We start from the raw sequence: 22,958 nt of genomic DNA on the forward strand, positions 1-22,958 counted from the left end.
CCAGACCATCGCATCCTCCTGCAGAAGCAGACTTTACAGAAGCAACCAAGCAAGCATCAGGAAAAGTGGGGATTTTTACATAGTATAGTTAGTTATATGCAAAAGTAATGTGTGTAACTGCTCTGGAGATATGGATATATAAACAGTCTCCCAGCAAATTTTTGCCACAAATGATTTCATGTCTGGACTTGTGCTCATCACCAATATCTACCTTTTATAATAATGTCGTAATTCACAGGGATATTTGGGCAGTGACACATAACAGGTAATCTCCTCTGAATATAAAGATCAAATGAAGTTCAAATTGATCTGTATAAAATGTAATAATTGCGCCTTAAGGGCATAGAATCTATTGAACCAGTAAAGATCATTTTGGTCCATCAGCCCACCCCAGGAGTTGAAACTCTGGGGCAGTTGTTTCCTGGTTTGCCTTTCCTTTTAATTTTAAGAAAATTTCTCCCACCAATTGGCTTCCCTCCTCCCTTGAAGGTGCTGACGTTTTCCAGGGTACAATTCCAGAGGTGACGCCCTATTCTTTAAAAGTATGATCCTAGATAGTGCTCACAAGATGGTAGAGGGCATCACAACTGAGCTCAATCCTGCCATTACCCAGTGTTCACAGCCATGAACTATTAATAAATAGTGGCATGGCAGGGCACCTCAGTCCCGTTGAATGCATATCTTGTGCCATGCGGGAACTCCAGGACACTTCTCCTATCCTGGACGGCCACATGTGCAGGAAGTGTCGTCAGCTGGAGGAGCTCAAGCTCCAGGTTTCGGAGCTTGAGCAGCAGCTGGCGTCACTACAGTGCATCCGTGAGGCTGAGAGCGATGTGGCTAGCACATTTCTGAAGGTGGTCACCCCACAGCTTAGGAGTGTGCAGGCAGAGAGGGAATGAGTGACCGCCAGACAGACAAGGAGGACCAGGCAGCTAGTGCAGGAGTCCCCTGAGTGCATCTCGCTCTCTAATTGGTGAATACTGGTGAGGGAGAGAGTTCCTCTGGGGGGTGCAGCCAGAGCCAAGTCCACAGCACCATGGGTGGCTCAGCTGTACAAGAGGTGAGGAGAAAAGTCAGGAGAGCAATAGTTGGGGGACAGACAGGCATTTCTGCGGTCACAGACGTGATTCCAGGATGGTATGTTGCCTCCCTGGTGCCAGGGTCAAGGATGTCACAGAGCGGCTGCAGAACATTCTGAAGGGGGAGGGTGAACAACCAGAGGTCGTGGTCCATATCAGTACCAATGACATAGGTAGAAAGAGGGATGAGGTGCTGCAGGCAGATTTTAGGGGGCGAGCAAACAGATTAATATACAGGACCTCAAAGGTCTCCGGATTACTGCCGGTGCCACGCGCTGTTGAGTATAGAAATAGGAGGTTAGAGCAGATGAATGCATGGCTGGAGAGATAGTGCAGGAGGGAGGGCTTTGGTTTCCTGGGGCACTGGGACCGGTTCTGGGGGAGGTGGGACCTGTACAAGCCGTATGGGTTGCATCTCAACAGGGCCAGGACCAATATCCTCACAGGGAATTTTGCTAGTGCTGTTGGGGAGGGTTTAAACTAGCTTGGTAGGGGGATGGGAATCTGAACATAGATTCAGAAGGGAGAGAAACGGAGCTAGAAATGGAAGGCAGAAAATTAGTAAGTGAGTTTGGAAGGCAGAGGAAACAAAGGTTAGAAAATAGACAGCAATGGAATTTGACAGTGCTTAATGGTATATACCTCAATGCAAGAAGTATAGTGAATAAGGCAGATGAGCTGAGGACACAGATAGATACGTGGAAGTATGATATCATAGCTATTACTGAAACATGGTTTAAACATGGTTTAAACAGGTGCAGAAATAGCAGCTCAACATTCCTGGTCACAGGGTTTTCAGATGAAATAGAGAGGGAGATAAAAATGGAGGGGGATTGGCAATATTGGTAACAAAAACAATTACAGCTGTGAGGAGGGATGATATTTTAGAAGGATCATCAAATGAGGTCATATGGGTTGAGCTAAAGAACAAAAAAGGGGCAATCACATTGCTGGGAGTGTACTATAGACCCCCAAACAGTCCAAGGGAGATAGAAGAGCAAATATGTAGGCAAATTTCTGAGAAGTTCAAAAACAATAGTAGGGGATTTCAACCACTCTCATACTAACTGGGATAGAATCAGTGTAAAAGGTACAGAGGGTGCCGAATTCATAAAATGCATTCAGGAAAACTTTTTTAGCCAGTACATAGTAAGCCCAACAAGACGGTGGGGGGCACTTCTGGACTTAGTTTTATGGAATGAAGCTGGGCAGGTGGAAGGAGTATCAGTGGGAGAACAGTTTGGCAGTAGTGATCGTAATTCAGTTAGTTTTAGCATAGTTATGGAAAAGGACAGTGATAGAACAGGAGTAAAAGATTTTAATTGGGAAAAGGCAAACTTTACTAAGCTGAGAAGTGATTTAGCAAAAGTGGACTGGAAGTAGCTACTTGAAGGTAAATTAGTGTCAGAACAGTGGGAGTCATTCAAGGGGGAGATAGTGAGGGTTCAGAGCAAATATGTTCCCACAAAGAAAAAGGGTGGGAATGCCAAATCTAGAGCCGCCTGAATGTCAAGGAGCATACAGGGTAAGATAAGGCAAAAATGGGAAGCTTATGTCATACACCGAGAGCTCAGTACTGCAGAAAGCCCAGAGGACTTTGTGACTGGAAGCCTGTGGCCAGTGGGGTACCACAAGGATCGGTGCTGGGTCCCTTGCTGTTTGTGGTCTACATTAATGACTTGGATATGAATGTAAAAGGTATGATCAGTAAGTTCGCTGATGATACAAAGATTGGTAGGGTGGTAAATAGCGAGGAGGATAGCCTCAGTCTGCAAGACGATATAGATGGGTTGGTCAGATGGGCGGAACAGTGGCAAATGGAATTTAACCCGGAAAAGTGCGAGGTGATGCACTTTGGAGGGACTAACAAGGCAAGGGAATACACAATGAATGGGAGGACCCTAGGCAAGACAGAGGGTCAGAGGGATCTTGGTGTGCAAGTTCACAGATCCCTGAAGGCGGCGGAATAGGTAGATAAGGTGGTAAAGAAGGCATATGGGATACTTGCCTTTATTAGCCGAGGCATAGAATATAAGAGCAAGGAGGATATGATGGAGCTGTATAAAACACTGGTTAGGCCACAGCTGGAGTACTGTGTGCAGTTCTGGTCGCCACACTACAGGAAGGATGTGATCGCTTTGGAGAGGGTGCAGAGGAGATTCACCAGGATGTTACCAGGGCTGGAGCGCTTCAGCTATGAAGAGAGACTGGGAAGATTGGGTTTGTTTTCCTTGGAGCAGAGGAGGCTGAGGGGGGACATGATTGAGGTGTACAAAATTATGAGGGGCACAGATAGGATGGATACTAAGGAGCTTTTTCCCTTCGTTGAGGGTTCTATAACAAGGGGACATAGATTCAAGGTAAAAGGCGGGAGGTTTAGAGGGGATTTGAGAAAGAACTTTTTCACCCAGAGGGTGGTTGGAGTCTGGAACTCACTGCCTGAAAGGGTTGTGGAGGCAGGAACCCTCACAACATTCAAGAAGCATTTGGATGAGCACTTGAAATGCCATAGTATACAAGGCTACGGACCAAATGCTGGAATATGGGATTAGAGTAGACAGGGCTGATGGCCGGCGCGGACACGATGGGCCGAAGGGCCTCTATCCGTGCTGTATAACTCTATGACTCTATGAGTATAGAAAATGCAGGGATGAAATTAAAAAGGAGATTAAGAAAGCAAAGAGAGGGCATGAAAAGGTACTGACAAGTAAAATCAAGGAAAACCCAAAGATGTTTTATAAACACATAAAGAGCAAGAGGATAACTAAGGAAAGAGTAGGGCCTATTAGAGACCAAAAGGTAACCTGTGGAGGTGGAAGATGTAGGTATGGTTCTTAATGAATATTTTGCCTCTGTCTTCACAAAAGAGGGGGACGATGCAGATATTGTAGTTAAGGAGGAGGTGTGTGAAATATTGGATGGGATAAACATAGTGAAGGAGGAAATATTAAGGGAATTAGCATCTTTGAAAGTAGACAAATCGCCAGGCCCGAATGAAATGTATCCCAGGCTGTTAAGAGAAGCAAAGGAGAAAATAACGGAGGCCCTGACCATCATTTTCAAATCTTCTCCGGCTGTAGGCGTGGTGCCGGAGGATTGGAGGCCTGCTAATTTTGTACCGTTATTTAAAAAAGGAGAAAAGTATAGACCAAGTAATTACAGGCCGGTCAGTCTTACCTCAGTGGTAAGCAAATTATTGGAAACAATTCTGAGGGACAGTATAAATCGTCATTTAGAAAGGCATGGATTAATCAAGGACAGTCAGCATGGATTTGTTAAGGGAAGGTTGTGTCCGACTAACTTGATTGAATTTTTTGAAGAAATCACAAGGAGGGTAGATGAGGGTAGCATATTTGATGTAATCTACATGGATTTTAGCAAGGCTTTTGACAAGGTCCAACATGGCAGACTGGTCAGAAAAGTAAAAGTCCAAGGGAAAGTGGCAAGTTACATCCACAATTGGCTCAGTGGCAGGAAGCAAAGGGTAATGGTTGAAGGCTATTTTTGTGACTGGAAAGCTGTTTCCATTGGGGTTCCACTGGGCTCAGTACTAGGTCCCTTGCTTTTGCTGGTATATATCAATGATTTAGACCTAAATGTAAGGAGCATGATTAAGAAGTTTGCAGATGATTCAAAAATTGGCCATGTGGTTGATAGTGAGGAGGAAAGCTGTAGACTGCAGGAAGATATCAAAGGACTGGTCAGGTGGGCAGAAAAGCGGCAAATGGATTTCAATCCGGAGAAGTGTGAGGTAATGCATTTGGGTGGGGGGGCAAACAAGGCAAGAGAATACACAATAAATGGAAGGATACTGAGTGGTGTAGAGGAACAGAAGGACCTTGGAGTGCATGTCCACAGATCCCTGAAGGTAGCAGGACAGGTAGATAAGGTGGTTAAGAAGGCATACGGGATACTTTCCTTTATTAGCCGAGGAATAGAATATAAGGGCAGGGAGGTTATGCTAGAACTGTATAAAACATTAGTTAGGCCACAGTTTGAGTACTACGTACAGTTCTGTTCACCAGATTACAGCAAAGATGTGATTGCACTGGAAAAGGTACAGAGAAGATTTATAAGGATGTTGCCAGGACTGGAGAATTTTAGTTATGAGGAAAGATTGGATAGGCTGTGGTTGTTTTCTTTGGATCCGAGGAGGCTGAGGGGAGATTTAATTGAGATGTATAAAATTATGATGGGACAAGATAGAGTGGATAGGAAGGACCTATTTCTCTTAGCTGAGGGGTCAGTGACCAGGGGGAATAGATTTAAAGTAATTGGTAGAAGGATTAGAGGGGAGCTGAGGAGAATTTTTTTCACCCAGAGGGTGGTAGGGGTCTTTGACTCAATGCCTGAAAGGGTGGTAGAGGCAGAAACCTTCCATTCATTTAAAAAGCACCTGGATGTGTACTTGAAGTGCCGTAACCTACAGGGCTATGAACCAAGTGCTGGAAAGTGGGATTAAGTTGGATAGCTGTTTTTTGGCCGGCATGGACACGATGGGCTGAATGGACACAATGGCCTCCTTCTGTGCCGTAACTTTCTATGATTCTATGACCTTTCCTGAAATGAAGTCAGCGAACAAGTTCCCCTGATGGCTTAGTGAATAAATGTATCACATAGAGTATTAAATCTTATGGACCAGAGTATCCTGGTCTTTGATGATTAGTTGATCGCAGCCAGAGCATCAGTTGGATGCTGCAATTGCCTTCAGCACCCCTGGAATAGGAAAGAGGTGGGAAAAAAAATCAGCAACAGTTCCTAGCTCTGGTTATTATCTGGTGTAGGTGTGTGGATATGGTCTAAGGGCAGGATTAAGTTCAGCTATGATGTTATCCACAGTTAAATCGTTTCACGGTCTGGGTTCACACACGAGGAACGTATAAGGTCACTTGAGCAAGATGCCCGAGGGCTGTCAATCCCATAGGATTGTATCCCTGAAATAATCAGTATCTTCAGGAGAGGAAGTTCCTCTCCTTCTGATGAGTCAGGTTGGTTTAAGGGCTTCAGGTTCATTGATAGTATTATGAGTAAATAAAAGAAGCATTCACATGATTAGACCTGCAATCAAGCTGTAGCAGTATAGAGTTGAATAGTTCAACAGAGCAGCAACAGTGCTGGAGAGAGAGGATGTCCTGGAGGGGTCAGAATCTATTTGGTTAGAGTTAAGAAACAGTAGAGGTGCCATTACACTACTGGGTGCATTCTATAGGCCACCAACTAGTGGGAAGGAGATAGAGGAGCAAATTACAGAGAGGTGCAAAAGCCATAGAGTAGTGATAACGGGGGACTTCGACTATCCTAATATAGACTGGGATAGTAATAATATAAGGGGCAAAGAGGGGGAGGAATTTTTGAAGCGTGTTCAGGAGAACTTTCTTGACCAGTACGTTTCCGGCTCAATGAGGAAAGAGGCATTGCTGGACTTGGTTCTGGGGAATGAGGTGGGCCAAGTGGAGCAAGTGTCAGTGGGGAAACATTTAGGGAACAGCGATCATAGTATTGTGAGATTTAGAATAGCTATGGAAAAGGACATGGACTATTCTAAAGTAAAAATACTCATTTGGAGGAGGGCCAATTTCAATGGGATGAGAACTGATCTGGCCTGGTTGAATTGGAATCAACAATTCCCAGGCATAACTGTAATTGAACTTTGGGCGGCCTTTAAGGAGGAGATGGTTCGAGTACAGTCTAGGTACATTCCCACGAGGGAGAAGGTTAGGGCAATTAAAGCCAGAGCTCCCTGAATGACAAAAAGTTGGGAATAAGATGAAGCGGAAAAAAGGGTTATATGACAGATGTCAGGCTGAATATAGAAAGTTCAGAGGGGAAGTGAAAAAGGAAATAAGAGGGGCAAAGAGAGAGTATGAGAATAGACTGGCAGCCAACATAAAAGGGAATCCAAAAATCTTCTACAGGCATGTAAACAGTAAACGGGTAGTAAGAGGAGGGGTGGGGCCGATCAGGGACCAAAAAGGAGATCTACTCATGGAAGCAGAGGGTATGGCCGAGGTACTAAGTAAGTACTTTGCATCTGTCTTTACCAAGTAAGAAGATGCTGCCAGAGTTCCAGTAAAGGAAGATGAGGTTGAGATACTGGATGGGCTAAAAATTGACAGAGGAGGCACTAGAAAGGCTATCTGTACTTAAGGTAGAAAAGTCACCGACTCCGGATGGGATGCATCCTAGCATGCTGAGGGAAGTAAAAGTGGAAATTGTGGCGGTACAGGCCATAATCTTCCAAACACCCTTAGATACTGGGGTGGTGCCAGAGGACTGGAGAATTGCAAATTTTACACCCTTGTTCAAAAAAGGGTGTAAGGATAAAACCAACAACTACAGGCCCGTCAGTTTAACCTCGGTGGTGGGGAAACTTATAGAAACAATAATCCGGGACAAAATCAACAGTCACTTGGACAAGTGTGGATTGATTAGGGAAAGCCAGCACGGATTTGTTAAAGGCAAATCATGTTTAACTAACCTGATCGATTTTTTTGATGAGGTAACAGAGGGGATCGATGAGGGCAATGCAATTGATGTGGTGTATATGGACTTTCAAAAGGTATTTGATAAAGTGCCGCATAATAGGCTTGTCATCAAAATTAAAGCCCATGGAATAAAGGGGGCAGTAGCAGCCTGTCTACAAAATTGGCTAAGTATCAGGAAGCAGAATAGTGGTGAACAGTTGTTTGTTGGATTGGAGGGAGGTTTACAGGGGTCAGTACTAGGACCACTGCTTTTCTTGATATATAATAATGACTTGGACTTGGGTGTACAGGGCACAATTTCAAAATTTGCAGATGATACAAAACTTGGAAGTGTAATAAACAGTGAGGAGAATAGTGGTAGACTTCATGAGGACATAGCTGGTGGAATGGGCGGACACTTGGCAGATGAAATTTAATGCAGAAAAATGCGAAGTGATACATTTTGGTAGCAAGAACGAGGAGAGGCAATATAAACTAGAGGGCACAACTCTAAAAGGGGTACAGAAACAGAGAGATCTGGGGGCATTTGTGCACAAATTGTTGGAAGTGGCAGGGCAGGTTGAGAAAGTGGTTAAAAACGCATACGGGATCCTGGGCTTTATAAATAGAGGCATAAAGTACAAAAGCAAGGAAGTCATGATGAACCTTTATAAAACACTGATTCGACCACAACTGGAGTATTGTGTCCAGTCCTGGGCACTGCACTTTGGGAAAGGTGTGAATGCTTTACAGAGGGTGCAGAAAAGATTTACTAGAATGATTCCAGTTACGTGTATGGACTGGAGAAGCTGGGGTTGTTCTCCTTGGAGCAGAGAAGGTTGAGAGGAGATTTGATAGAGATATTTAAAATCATGAAGGGTCTAGACAGTATAGATAGAGAGAAACTGTTCCTATTGGCGGAAGGGTCAAGAACCAGAGGACGTAGACTTTTAAGGTGATTGGGAAAAGATGACATGAAAGGTGACATGAGGAAAAGCTTTTTTGCACAGCAAGTGGTTAGGATCTGGAATGCACTGCCCGAGGGGGTGGTGGAGGCAAATTTAATCGTGGCTTTCAAAAGGGAACTGGCTGAGTACTTAAAAGGAAAAAAATTACAGAGCTACGGGGACAGGGCGGGGGAGTGGGATTAGCTGGATTGTTCTTGCATAGAGCCAGCACAGACTCGATGGGCTGAATGGCCTCCTTCCTTGCTGTAACCTTTCTATGATTCGATGTTCTAAATCGTGTGTCATTGCTGGTGAAGAACAGGTTTTCCTGGTAGTTTCAGGATTTATGGATACAATGCCTGTAACACTACCTGAAAAACATGAATGCCCTTAAGCAAGTATCCCTCCAGCAATTACAGTAAGTATTAAGAAGTGCAATGAAGTTGCATCCCTCAGAAAACCAAATTGGTCTCTAGTTTGATTCTGCGCCTAGGCAATTGCACATATTTAGATTAAGGGTATCAGTACCAACGGCAATTGATACTAGCTCAATTGCTAAATTTAAATCTGAGATAGATAGCTTTTTGGCAACCAAAGGTATTAAGGGATATGGGCCAAAGCCGGGTATTTGGAGTTAGATCACAGATCAGCCATGATCTTATCAAATGGCGGAGCAGGCACGAGGGGCTGTTCCTATGTTCCTATGTTCCTACCATGGAGTAGATTTTGAGTTTCAACACTGGATGTAAACTGGCTGTATCAGATCAGCCGCCTGTTATACACCTCGCACAACTTTCCTGTCAATTAAAGACAATGGAAAGCAAAATCCAGCATGGTGTAAAACAGGCGGCTGATCGGCTACTGCCAGTTTTCTGCCTGGTGGTTAAAATCCAATACCACATATTGATTGCTGAATTGGTTTAGGAACAAATTAAATTACTTCTTTAAAATTGCCATTTGCTGAACTCATTGGATACATTCATTTTATTATTAAAATTTTGATCGGGTAAATGCCAAACAAAACACGATACATTTTGCAATAAATTATTCTGTTGCTCAAGTATTTTTGTGTCTCACTGTACAATAATAGTTGGCTATAAGTGAGATACAATTCAATTACATAATTGAGGGATTCAGGTGAGATCAGCCTGAGGGTGATTAAAACAACTCTACATCATGTGAACTTGCTTTTTACCATGTTATTCTATATACATTCATTCATAAAATTTGTCACATTGACTTCATAAAGGCAACTCCTTGTATTGTTCGGTAGTAATTGGTGGCAATTAGTAAAGAATATTAGTCACAGACAAGTGTTTATGCTAAAGAATGTATCTGATTCTTCTACCAATTCCGTGATTTATATCAGGCATTAATTTTCTTCTCAGGGAAAGTTCTGGTGTTATTTCCTTATTCCATAGATTTTTACAGAAAATAATGGATACCCGAGAGTTACTAGAAGACAGTTGTCAAATCCAGAGGTTCCGATTACATCTTAAACTACAAAAACAAAATCCGAGTGGTTTATAATTGTTATCTGAACCCTGAGACAAGGTTGCATTGTTGAAGTCCCTCCATGATATATACGTGAGTTGCATGGGGCGGTTTCATTCAGTATTGGGGCCAATTTTTTTCCAGACGGCTTCCCTCAGTGCATTAATGACTCAGCCAATATGACTCATGTTGATTTACCATTACTATTAAACCACAGAGCATAGGAACTGATAGATGGCAAAAAGACCAAGGTCCATCTAGTTCACCTTCTACCATCCTGGTAGTCGCATGATACAACGATAATGGAGTTATTGACTAATCATAGCAATCAATCTCTATCAATTAGTCTACAACAGAGCCAAACATGCCATGAGGAAAACCCCAGTAGTAGAGAGTTCCCTTTTGAAAGCCACGATTAAATTTGCCTCCACCACCCCCTCGGGCAGTGCATTCCAGATCCTAACCACTTGCTGTGCAAAAAAGCTTTTCCTCATGTCACCTTTCATGTCATCTTTTCCCAATCACCTTAAAAGTCTACGTCCTCTGGTTCTTGACCCTTCCGCCAATAGGAACAGTTTCCAAAGTCACCTGATCCTCCCTAGCATGTTACACTTACCACATGTAATGTCTCAAATTACTCATATACTGTATCCCAAAATGCTATTTTCTGAAAGAAATCTATCTAATTTTCATCTGAATGAATCAATACTTACTGTCTCCCCAGGGAAGAAGTAATGATTATGACATAACTGCTGCAAGTTTGAGTAATAATCTGCAATCAGTGTATATTGGAGTTTATTTCCACTTATTTTTTTAAATTCTCTATTCTCCTTCCTTCTATCGCTTCAGCGATTAAATGCAGGAGACACTTTGTCCAGGGGTATGTAAGAATTGGAGACAGTAGTACACATTTGCTGAATTTGACTGTGGGCCTTCAGTTGTATACACAGTGTGGTTTAAACAACATCCAAGTATTCAAGATTACAGTAGTATTCCTCCACAAGTGAGCATGTATTCACAACAATAGCATCTTTGTAAAGTTAGGTATTTTGATTACATGCTTTAAGCAAGAATTGATCGCATGGATGTGATATGATGATGTTTCTGTGATGCAACTTACACTGAATTGTAAACATCGGAGAAAGGTTTCTCAAATATTTTTCAATGTTACAGGTGGACCATTAAAAGAATGACATGAATGAAAAGTTCTATTTATCGCTCTCATTCACTTTGTAAGATTAGGTACTCAATAGAAAATCATTTAATGCTTCAATATGTGAGTTATGTTTTGAAAGCTGCAGTGGCCATTGAGTGCTCAAATGGTTTAACCATTGAACTCTCAAGACCTTAACCAAGTTCAGTGCATTGTGGGGTTAATACAGGACCAGTCTAAGTTAACAAAGGTTCAAAGGAGATCGAATCAGTGATAGGAAGCAAAGGTGTGTTCCTTTGGCTTGGTCCTTCTGAGGGGCCTAATCTTTCTGGACAGATGGGTTTAGTGTTCTGAAAGGATTATGTTTATCAGATGTGAGAAACATAGGATTCTTTATTGATCTTGTAGTGCATGGCATGAAGTAATCACATTTTAGGGTAACATATCCTTCTAATTTATTGTTCTAATAGAAGCATGTTTAAAAGAAAGAAAGAACTTGCATTTATATGGCGCCTTTCATGACCTCAGGACGTCCCAAAGCGCTTCACAGCCAATTAACTACTTTTGAAGTCGTCACCGTTGCAATATAGGAAACTCGGCAGCCAATTTTCACACAGCAAAAACATCAATGTGATAATGACCAGATAATCTGTTTTAGTGATATTGGTTGAAGAATAAATATTGGCCAGGACACCAGGGAGAACTCCCCTGCTCTTCTTTGAAATAGTGCCATAAGATCTATTGAGAGGGCAGAAGGGGTGTCGGTTTAACTTCTCATCCAAAAGATGGCACCTCCGACAGTGCAGCATTCCATCGGTACTGCACTGGAGTGTCAGCCTGGATTTACAATCAGAATGGAAAGAGTAGGCCTGTACTTGACCATTGAGTGACTAGGAATGAGCATTTGGATAAACTGATTGTGTGGATACACACATCTGTCTGTATACACCAACCAGCAGGAATATATATGCACTCCGCTTCATGCCCTCCCTCACCACCATACAATCTCGACTGCCATGGATTGAATGCATACCCACCACAAAGCAACCAAACACATAACTTTGGTGCTTTGATTTCAGCATGATAGTGAGACAAAAATAATGGCACTTTGCATTTAGTGAGAGATGTCCTATCACATAAGCAATGATAGAAGAGTGTTCGCCTCTCCGGTCAGTATAAAAGACATACATGGGGAATGCATATCTGTCTGTGCATTCTCGCTGCCTCTTTTAAAGGGACAAGCACATCATGTCAGAATTGAGCTAAGTTTCTCCAACTTTTTCAGAACCAAACTAATTTAAGAATGTTTGAATTTTCTCTTCAGATTCAACACTCATCTATAGTGTTGTCTGCTGTAAATAATATTTCACAACGTTCTGCTTGAAGATATCTCAACAGTACTTGTCATTTTAACATGCTCTTGTTAGCATTGCTTACATGCAAAGAACAATTTCACTTCATAAGGCGGATGCTGCAGATTAAATCCACTGTGAAGCCTTAGCACCTTGATTAAAGTTATAAGAGTGATTGAGGCCAATCATTTACCCACTCTGATCTTGCTACCTTCCTGCCATGTCCTGATTTTAACCAGCTCTATTCATCAGGCGAGCAGAACACCTGCAGCAAGGAAGCAAGATACTTCTTTAAATATGCAGATCGGGTCCGATGATGTGATCGGGACCCGATCCGTTATTTTAGTCCAAGGGATGAGCAGGGGGGCAGTAACGCCTTCCCCGTCAGGCCAAACCTGCCAGGAGCCGGATTTTGGGGCAGAAGAGGCCCAGCAAGTAAGTTTGACAAATTTAGTTTTTAGGTATCCATGTGGGCCAAAAGGAGCAGGAGTGCCCCTCCAGGCCTCACAGGGAAGCCTTGGGTCACAGGTCCCCTCTGCGGCCTCCTGCCGCCAAACACCCGCTACTGCCCGCCAGGTAGGTAATAAATCTGGCCAGGTTTGGGCAGGACTCTGGGAAGATTTATCCAAATGAGGCCTTGGCCAGGCCTCCACGTCACCAGACTCCATGGGTGTGCCGCCGGCTTAGGGGCTCGCATAGACCGTACACCCCCCCCCCCCCCCGACTCCCTCCCCACCTTTAAAATCAGGGTCTCAGTCTCTATTGAAAATCACTAATTTAGACCATTTAGAAAACAAATCTGAAATATAAAGTAGGGAGATTCATAAACAGTAAATGGTGTCTCCAAATGTTCAGACACAGGTCCTGACTACACCTCAGTATGAATAAGATGTGATAGCTTAACTCATTTTTAAAATGTAAAATAGCTAGATTTAATTGCCAAAATCTTCCTCACTCTACCATTACCAACAAGCCAGGGTATCAACACTGGTTCAATGAAGAGTGTAGAAGAACATGCCAGGAGCAGCACCAGGTGTACCTAAAAATGAGGTGTCAATCTGGTGAAGCTACAACGCAGGACTACATGCATGCTAAACAGCGGCAACATACTATAGACAGAGCTAAGCGATTCCACAACCAACAGATCAGATCAAAGTTCTGCAGTCCTGCTACATCCAGTCGTGAATGGTGGTGGACAATTAAACAACTAACGGGAGGAGGAGGCTCCATGAACATTCCCATCCTCAATGATGGCGGAGTCCAGCACGTGAACGCAAAAGACAAGGCTGAAGCGTTTGCAACCATCTTCAGCCAGAAGTGCCGAGTGGATGATTCATATCGGCCTCCTCCCGATATCCCCACCATCACAGAAGCCAGTCTTCAGCCAATTCCATTCACTCCACGTGATATCAAGAAACGGCTGAGTGCACATGATACAACAAAGGCTATGGGCCCCGACAACATCCCGGCTGTAGTGCTGAAGACTTGTGCTCCAGAACTAGCCGCACCTCTAGCCAAGCTGTTTCAGTACAGCTACAACACTGGCATCTACCCGACAAAGTGGAAAATTGCCCAGGTATGTCCTGTCCACAAAAAGCAGAACAAATCCAATCCGGTTAATTACCGCCCCATCAGTCTACTCTCAATCATCAGCAAAGTGATGGAAGGTGTCGTCGACAGTGCTATCAAGCGGCACTTACTCACCAACAACCTGCTCACCGATGCTCAGTTTGGGTTCCGCCAGACCTCATTACAGCCTTGATCCAAACATGGACAAAAGAGCTGAATTCCAGAGGTGAGGTGAGAGTGACTGCCCTTGACATCAAGGCAGCATTTGACTGAGTGTGGCACCAAGGAGCCCTAGTAAAATTGAAGTCAATGGGAATCAGGGGGAAAACTCTCCAGTGGCTGGAGTCATACCTAGCACAAAGGAAGATGGTAGTGGTTGTTGGAGGCCAATCATCTCAGCCCCAGGACATTGCTGCAGGAGTTCCTTGGGGCAGTGTCCTAGGCCCAACCATCTTCAGCTGCTTCATCAATGACCTTCCCTCCATCATAAGAAATGGGGATGTTCACTAATGATTGCACAGTGTTCAGTTCCATTCACAACCCCTCAGATAATGAAGCAGTCTGTGCCTGCATGCAGCAAGACCTGGACAACATCCAGGCTTGGGCTGATAAGTGGCAAGTAACATTCGTGCAAGACAAGTGCCAGGCAATGAGCATCTCCAACAAGAGAGAGTCTAACCACCTCCCCATGACATTCAATGGCATTACCATTACTCACTCCCCCACCATCAACATCATGGGGTTTACCATTGACCAGAAACTTAACTGAACCAGCCACATAAATACTGTGGCTACAAGTGCAGGTCAGAGGCTGGGTATTCTGAGGTAAGTGACTCATCTCTTGACTCCCCAATGCCTTTCCACCATCTACAAGGCACAAGTCAGGAGTGTGATGGAATACTCTCCACTTGCCTGGATGAGTGCAGCTCCAACAACACTGAAGAAGCTCAACACCATCCAGGACAAAGCAGCCCACTTGATTGGCACCCCATCCACCACCCTAAACATTTACTCCCTTCACCACTGGCGCACCGTGGCTGCAGTGTGTATCATCCACAGGATGCACTGCAACAACTCTCCAAGGCTTCTTCGACAGCACCTCTCAAACCTCTACCACCTAGAAGGACAAGGGCAGCAGGCACACGGGAACAACACCACCTGCATGTTCCCCTCCAAGTTACACACCATCCCGACTTGGAAATATATCGCCGTTCCTTCATCGTCGCTGGGTCAAAATCCTGGAACTCCCTTCCTAACAGCACTGTGGGAGAACCTTCACCACATGGACTTCAGCAGTTCAAGAAGACGGCTCACCACCACCCTCTCAAGGGCAATAAATGCTGGCCTTGCCAGTGATGTCCACATCTCATGAACAAATAAAAAAATACTTTCCATAACCTAGTATTATGACATATTAGTGGATTCTAAGTTAGTGTTAAAGTAATGTCTGAAAACTTTGCTTATCGCACTATGCAACATAGCAGAATTTCAGGTCATTATGTGTAACTGTAAAGCCAAATGTGTGAATAGAATGTAATATTGTAATATTAAAGATTTAATAAAGTTATTGTTCTACTTATGGCTTTGCAGGGAAATGGTTGATTTATGCAGAGAATAAACCTTGTCTAGTGTTTATCTATATAATTAATAGCCTTGCACATAATGTGGAATCGTGGTGCTTGGGAAACGTACTTCACTATCAAGTATGAACCACTAGACTGCACAAATCCAGGCATTATTGTCAATCAGCATTTTTTCTTGATATCTTTTGGCTGCCTTGTCATTTCCTGAGCTGATCGACTAAATACAAAATCTATTAGAAACTTCAAAAATTCATGAAAAAATATGTAAACTGACCCATACGGCTGGTATCTGCTCTCTTGGGCAGCCGCAGAGATGGACAATTTCTAAGCTCAAGAACGGTTCTGGTGTTCCCCCCCCCCCCGCTTACAACTCACGGGTAAGCTCTGAACTACCTAGTTCCCAAAACCCAGGTTTATTGAATGTTATATACCACGCACTCCCCTGGTGCTGTGAGGTTCCACCAATGCTCCCAGACCCCCTATTGTTCCCACTTCCTTATGTTCACAGACTTGCTCCAGCACTCCCAGACTTCTTACTAAATGCCCCCACATCCCCTGAGTGCTTCCAGAGCCTAGCATGTCCGAAGTGCTCCTAAACCTCAGCATCCTACCCACCCCCCCACCCGCCCCTCCAGTGCTCCCAAATTATTGCAAGTACTCCCAGAACTGTCTCGAAGAACTGACACACTCCACACCCCAGTCTCTTCAATCCCTATAGGTTGAATGTTCTCAGGATCCCATCTCAGTCCTCTCTCATGATCCCAAGGCCAAACTCTAATGAGTGCTCCCAAGCCCCAGGCGCTAGGATATCCATATCCAACCCGAGCGAATATTTGAAGACAGCCACCTCAACTCCCTCTCAAACCCCAACCCCTTTTTTCACTGCCTCCCATGTGCTCACATCAAGCCCCACCACTCCCTGTTTCCATTCCTTCCTTGCCTGAGTCATCATCCCCAACTTCCTTTCTCATCTGTATGTTTTCAATCTCCTTCCAGATGACTTTCTTCTATCTGATCCCAGAACCCAGTTCTAACCTGGTACAATTTTGTTGCATAGTCTGAGTTTTAAAATGGTAAGAGATAGAAAGTGAGTACATAAGTAAAGGGACATGCCTGAGAGATACAGATGAGGGAGGAAACACTGCATAGGAGAGTCTGACACAAACAGTCCCGATTTTAACCTAACCCGTCCAGTGACATCATTCAGGTCGGGCGCCCGATTTACACCCCGCCCAATTGTATGGTCCATTGACTTCAATGGAGTGTGAAATCAGATGGTGTAAATCGGGCATTCAACCCAAACCAGCCCCATACCCGTCGGGCGGACTGGGTTAAAATCGGGACTAATGTTTTTATTTTTCGCCAGGAGCAATGCACAAATCTATTCGATAATAAAATTGTATGTTACATGATAGAAAACCTGTCAATGTAAAACAGCGTGAGCAACCCCTTGTGTGAATGAATTTATTTAGTAAGCACAGGCGGTTAGAATTAAAATAGCTTCAAGGATCATATAATTCTGTTGGAGATTGCTGGCTGCTGATTGTAAGTAATCAACGATAGCCTTGGATCAGAAAATGCAGTTGTAATTGAAACTATAATTAACTCTGTACCTTTTTAAGAGGGGCGGGGGCTATAGGTTTTTCTCTCCAGATAGATGAACTAAGATATGTCAAATGGCCTTCCTCACCTGTGTTTGTCTTGTGATCTTAGCAATACTTTCATATCCCCTTTTCGCTTTATACAGTTCAGCACAGAATGTGTCAGTAATCACCGTAAGGAAAGGTCCAAAATTCTTCACTTTGTTGTGTTTGAAGTGGTATTAAACAGCACCACTACTCTTGAACAGTAAATATTAGTGAACTATAGGTGCAGCTTTTTGCTATATTGTTTTGTGTCAGAGGGATCGCAGTGCAAACATCCAGTTGTGAACCTTAACATAGGAAGGTTGCACTTTCTTCTGGCTTCTATGATCAAATGACACAATATTAGAGAAAGAAAAATCCCCACTACTGAAGCTAACTCGCTCGTGCAGCACATTGTAATACAAGCACAGTTGAAGCGCAAAAATATCTCACACGACAATATCAATGGGATAAATTAAATTGCTTAATTGATCTTTATATCACAGTAACATTTTCACACTTAAATCAAGGAGTATTTCATATTTCAGAATCCCACCATTAACCCGCAGTGTCTAGTTTCCTGCTCTGAATATAGCAGGTTTATGACTGTGTTATTCATCATCAATCTCATGAGTCCTATGACGACATTTTATTAACCTTCTCAAAAAGAAAACTGAAAGATTTTATTGCCTCACCTGAAATATTGTAGAGGCAACACAGAAGGGATAATGGAAATAATCTCACTAGATAATATAAACAGTAATTAAATGATGAAAACGAAAGGGCAGATTATAACATCTGCTTTCCTAGACTTGAAACACTGGAAGTATTATGCTCACTATATGTTTGAATTGTTATTGTCTTATCAATTCCCTATTAAGAGCTAGTTCTGAACTGAACTGAAGCTTTGTTGGTAAATGCACTGTATGGTGTGGATCTGAGCAATACAGACCAGTGATCCTGCAGCTTCAGTCCCTGGTCTGTACTGAGTTAGCTGATCTCAGCTCCTCACAACTACGGGGGAGGATGGGGAAAATAAGTCAGGTGATGTTCTGTGCCTGATTGTAGCACCTGCTGGAATGGCTGCATTGAAGACAGGTTCCAGCTCAGCTGGGTTTCTCCCATGGTGTAATAGCCTGCCAATACTCACCGTCTCAGGCACACTCAGGAATAATGGTCACTCGGAGCAAGATACTTATGATTAAACCATATCCCAGTAAGAGCCACTGGGCTCTGGAGAGGAGGGGAGAAAATTGGTACTGGAAAAAAAGCATAATTACATTAAATTTGCTTTTATTAGGGATTGCTCTTAACAGATACTCACTCACCTGTGTACTGTATCTAATTGCCTCCACAGATTACAACTTGTTTTGAAATACACATATTTTTAAATAGGGAAAACAATGTACAGTAGAGTAACTGTGTTTCTATTAAGATTGTCCTCTATTTCCCGGTCCCCATTTTTCTCCCCATACTGTTCTCGGCAGGCCACGCACATCCTGTGGCCAAGCAGCTTGGTAATCAGGACTTCATCAATGCTGCTGCCCAGCTGACCAGTAAAAGGCAAGCAATAGCAACAATTCTCCCTCTTATATTCCCTCCTTGCCTTGGGGAAGGGCAGATGGAAGCCAAAGGAGTGGAGAACTGAACCTGCATCCCTTCACTCTATGGCACTGTGTATCGGTATTATAACTGCCAGCGTAGTAGCTTTCTAAAAGCTACACAGAAATGTCTCTCCTAATTTTTTTTCCCATTATCTGTCCTGTAGGCTCATACTGGGATACAATTCCCTGGCCACCAGCTGCCTTTTGGTACCTTGTCCAAGTGACCATTGTTCACATGTCAACCCAGATAAGGAATGTTAGCAGGGTATTCAATTATGGTGGGAGGGCGGGGGGAGATCACAACCAAGTCCTACACACATTTCCAGAAGAAGTCTCAGGATAGTGAGCAGGAGTGGGTCTCTGGCTAATTTTTCTGTTTCATAGCCCAAAGATATTAATGCTATTTCTACAACCCAGACCACCTCTCTGGTTGATATCAGCTAACTCAGCACTGATCAGAAAAACAACCTGCAATTTTCCTGGCCTGCACAGCTTAGTACCACACCATAAAGTACATTCATGCACTAAGTCATTGGTTTGCTAAGGATAATCCCAGATTCCAATCTGTTACTGGAATTGAAAGGGGAAAAAAATGTGTGTGATAAGGAAATGACAGCTTCATGCCATGAATTCAGTCTTAATTGAACGGAATGAAGAAAAAATATTTACAGATCAAATTGATTCTTCAGTGAAATAGTCTACATTAAGTAAATGTATATTCAAAAGGGTTTGTAAAGAGCAAAAATAAATTTTCGCTTAAACCATGTGTGAAACCAAATACACACTTCAAATCCCTCATTATATCTTATGCAACATGCACATCTTTTAAGATGAAAGTACATTATTTACATTGGGGTGAACTTTGCACTCATCAAGGTAAAGGCTATGAGCCTGAGTATTGGGACATTTTAGCTTCCCTTTCGATCTTTAAATGGTGGCTAATGTTATACCTTATGAGAGAAGGGTAATGACTGCTCTCAAACTACCATATTCTAGCTGTTACAACATCGTACCACAAACAATTGTTACAAGACTTTTTTCATTATAATTTGAGGACATTTACAATATTGTCCATATATTACAGGCTACATACACTCCAACAAATTATTTTTTGTTCTCAACTCAGGAGCAGAGTACCAATGATCTTTTGATTTAATGTACCAAATATGTTATACTGTTCAGCTGAGGAGGGAAGATGATGAATTGAAAAAGTCAGAAGCAAGCTTTCTGTTATTTTCGTCTTTACCGCAGCTCAGTAATATGCTTTCCTGTACTTTTGTTTTTATAGCTCCGTCGCCAATTAGTGTTGTGAAAAAGAAGAAGGTAGCCAAAAATAGCATCTCTCTATCCTGGCAGGAGCCAAACCGGCCCAATGGCATCATACTGGAATATGAGATCAAGTATTTTGAAAAGGTATAAACTAACTAATAAAACAAACCTTGTTCTTAATTTCTCCTGTATGGCTGTGTATTGTTTTTCATGAATACTGGTATAGATTTTTTGATAAACACTGATATTGGTTCACTGATTGATAATCACTGCTATTGGTTCACTGATAATCACTGATATTGGTTCATTCATTGATAATCACTGGTATTGATTCACTGATTGATAATGACTGCTATTGGTTCACTGATTGATAATCACTGCTATTGGTTCATTCATTGGTAATCACTGGTACTGAATTATTGGTTCATAGGCGTAGTTCTAAATTCATTCATTTATAAGCATTGATACGAATTCTGATACCAGTAATGGCACAATTGCAAGATGATCACAAGATTTTTCATTTCTTAGCATCTGAAAGATGCTAGCCGAAGGAACTGTAACAACCCCTAATAATCCTGCTGCTGTTTCTGGTTTGTTTTATGCACGAAGAGGAAGTACAAATTCTCGCTAACCACGTAAACAGAAAGGGTATCAGCAAACACTCAGGGTTCTGCTGTAGAAAACAACTCTGGAGGGTGCAAATGAGCAGAAATCAAAGATCTGAACAATATTTGACTGGTTAGCTGACTAATTTGGGATCGTCCATTGTTACTTGGACGATCGTGGGTCCTTTTCATTTAAAAAAGCTGAATGGATTCTGAAGTCAACGACTTTGTTTTTGATAAAATACAATCCTGCCTTATGACTGCTGTTTCAGATAGGAAATCAATTCTCTGGCTTTGCACTTGTATTGATCTTGGAAACAGCTGCATCCTGATTAACAACATGCATATTCTACTTCAATTATGTCATTAATCAGTGAGCAATAATTACTCATTAAACTAGGTGGTGCAGTGAGTTAGAATACCATCCCTTCTCCCGTGGGACATGGCACAAATCTGCTTCACGCCAATGGGTTGACAGTCTCCTCTCTGTGCTAGCTGTCAGGATCCTATGGGATGTACTAGTTTGCTACCATCAGCAAAAGCAGGGCTATCTACCCCATTGAGTGAGTTTTACTCTGCATGCGCTTATCTTGTACTGACCTGGGAATGCTTGATGCGTACACTGGGTGCCAAAAATGGAAGGAGAAAGGTTCTTCACCTTCGTGAGCACAGAAAGAATCAAAATTTTGAATTATCCTAGATGAAGAATGTTCTAGTACACTGGCACTAAGAATCTACACCTGGTTGTGTGAGAAAATCATTTTTACTACTGGCTGTCATTTAGGGTGAAATCTGATGCATACGTCATACTTCTGTTTTTCAGTTTTAAAAGAAGAAAGATTATAAATCACAGTTTTATATAAATCATTGAATGGAAATGAAAATCGGGCACAGTGTAAAACAGGCTGCCGATTTGCTATCGCCCAAGACAATTTTCACCCCTTCTGTGTTCATAAGTTCCACATACTTTGGTACTAAATAGTTAGTTTCACGTGCCTTTTTAACTGTAGTTTTTATTTGCTCTGTAGCAGACCTAGACTACACTGTTAATTTATAAGGTGAATAAGGTTTACTCTTGTATCTTTTAGTTAATGGATCATTAACGTACAACAATCATGGACTGTGATAAAGCCTGCAATTCTGAAATGATCATCAGGACATGAGTGGCAATACATTGTGTGTTTTAGATATCTGCTCCAAGAAGGCTTGTTACTGTCAACACTAAAAACAAAGAAAGTTTTTATAGGAGCCGAATATAGTTTTAAATGTAAAAAATATCACCAAAAAGAATGATTACAGTGAAAAATACGTCTACTCAATCACAATTAAACATTTCCTTTCAAAGGATGCTGAAGAAATGGTGGCCTGTGAAAGTAAAAGCTGGGATGCTTTATTGCTGTACTAATTAGAATTGAGTTTAGCTAATAATCGACAAGTTGTAATACCAATGTAAAATGACAGGCAAGATGCAGGCTCACTGTTCATCCCATAATATGTTCACTTTTGTGTTCCATTATCTCCAAGGACCAGGAGACCAGCTACACCATTATTAAATCCAAAGAGACAGAGATTATTGTCGATGGCCTGAAACCCACCACAGTGTACATCTTTCAGATACGAGCTCGCACGGCTGCAGGATATGGGGGGTACAGCCGCAAATTTGAATTTGAAACCAGTCCAGTCTGTAAGTCATTTTGTTTATTGTCGTTCTTGATAGTTGCTAAGAAAGTGTCTGCAAATCAATAAAGAATGAGGGCTCTTTGCCAGCCCTGTCTTTGCAGTTACATGGTCTTTCAGGGAATCTCTTTCTGTACTATAAATTAAAGTGTCAGTCATCTTACGTGCAGCTTGACAGAGGCCAGTTGCAAAGATTAAAAATACAATCTGAGCAAATCATCACTTTAAATATTACATTAAGATTCTGGTGCGAGATAAGTGATGGTAATAATAAATATGCTTGGTAGATGAAAATAAGAGGTACTTACGTCAAGAACTGAGAAATGGCACATATATTGAGGCTATTTGTAAAAGGTTCCATGTCAGTTTGTGTGTTTGCGCAGTTGAGGTAAATCAAGGCCAAGTCATCCAAAACCATTAAACACACCAGTTCCTTCAATAGTGAGAACGATTCAGGGCTGGATTTTCCTCCGTTTGACCATCCATTTTTGAGATGTACGGAGAGGCACGTAAATTTTCCTCGGACCTTGCTTCAGC

At 42.5% G+C, this 22,958-nt stretch overlaps 1 protein-coding gene across 1 annotated transcript in view; it reads left to right on the forward strand.

Annotated features, from left to right (window-relative positions):
- Positions 1–22,958, forward strand: part of LOC137321173 (ephrin type-A receptor 5) — a 365,797-nt gene that overhangs the window by 231,442 nt on the left and 111,397 nt on the right. Inside the window, exons 6-7 of the mRNA XM_067983437.1 lie at positions 20,159–20,283; positions 22,269–22,428. Coding sequence (XP_067839538.1) covers positions 20,159–20,283; positions 22,269–22,428 — 285 coding nt within the window. The remainder of the gene's footprint in view (positions 1–20,158; positions 20,284–22,268; positions 22,429–22,958) is intronic.

The sequence above is a fragment of the Heptranchias perlo genome, chromosome 4 (assembly GCF_035084215.1).
Source record: "Heptranchias perlo isolate sHepPer1 chromosome 4, sHepPer1.hap1, whole genome shotgun sequence".
Lineage (NCBI taxonomy): Eukaryota > Metazoa > Chordata > Chondrichthyes > Hexanchiformes > Hexanchidae > Heptranchias > Heptranchias perlo.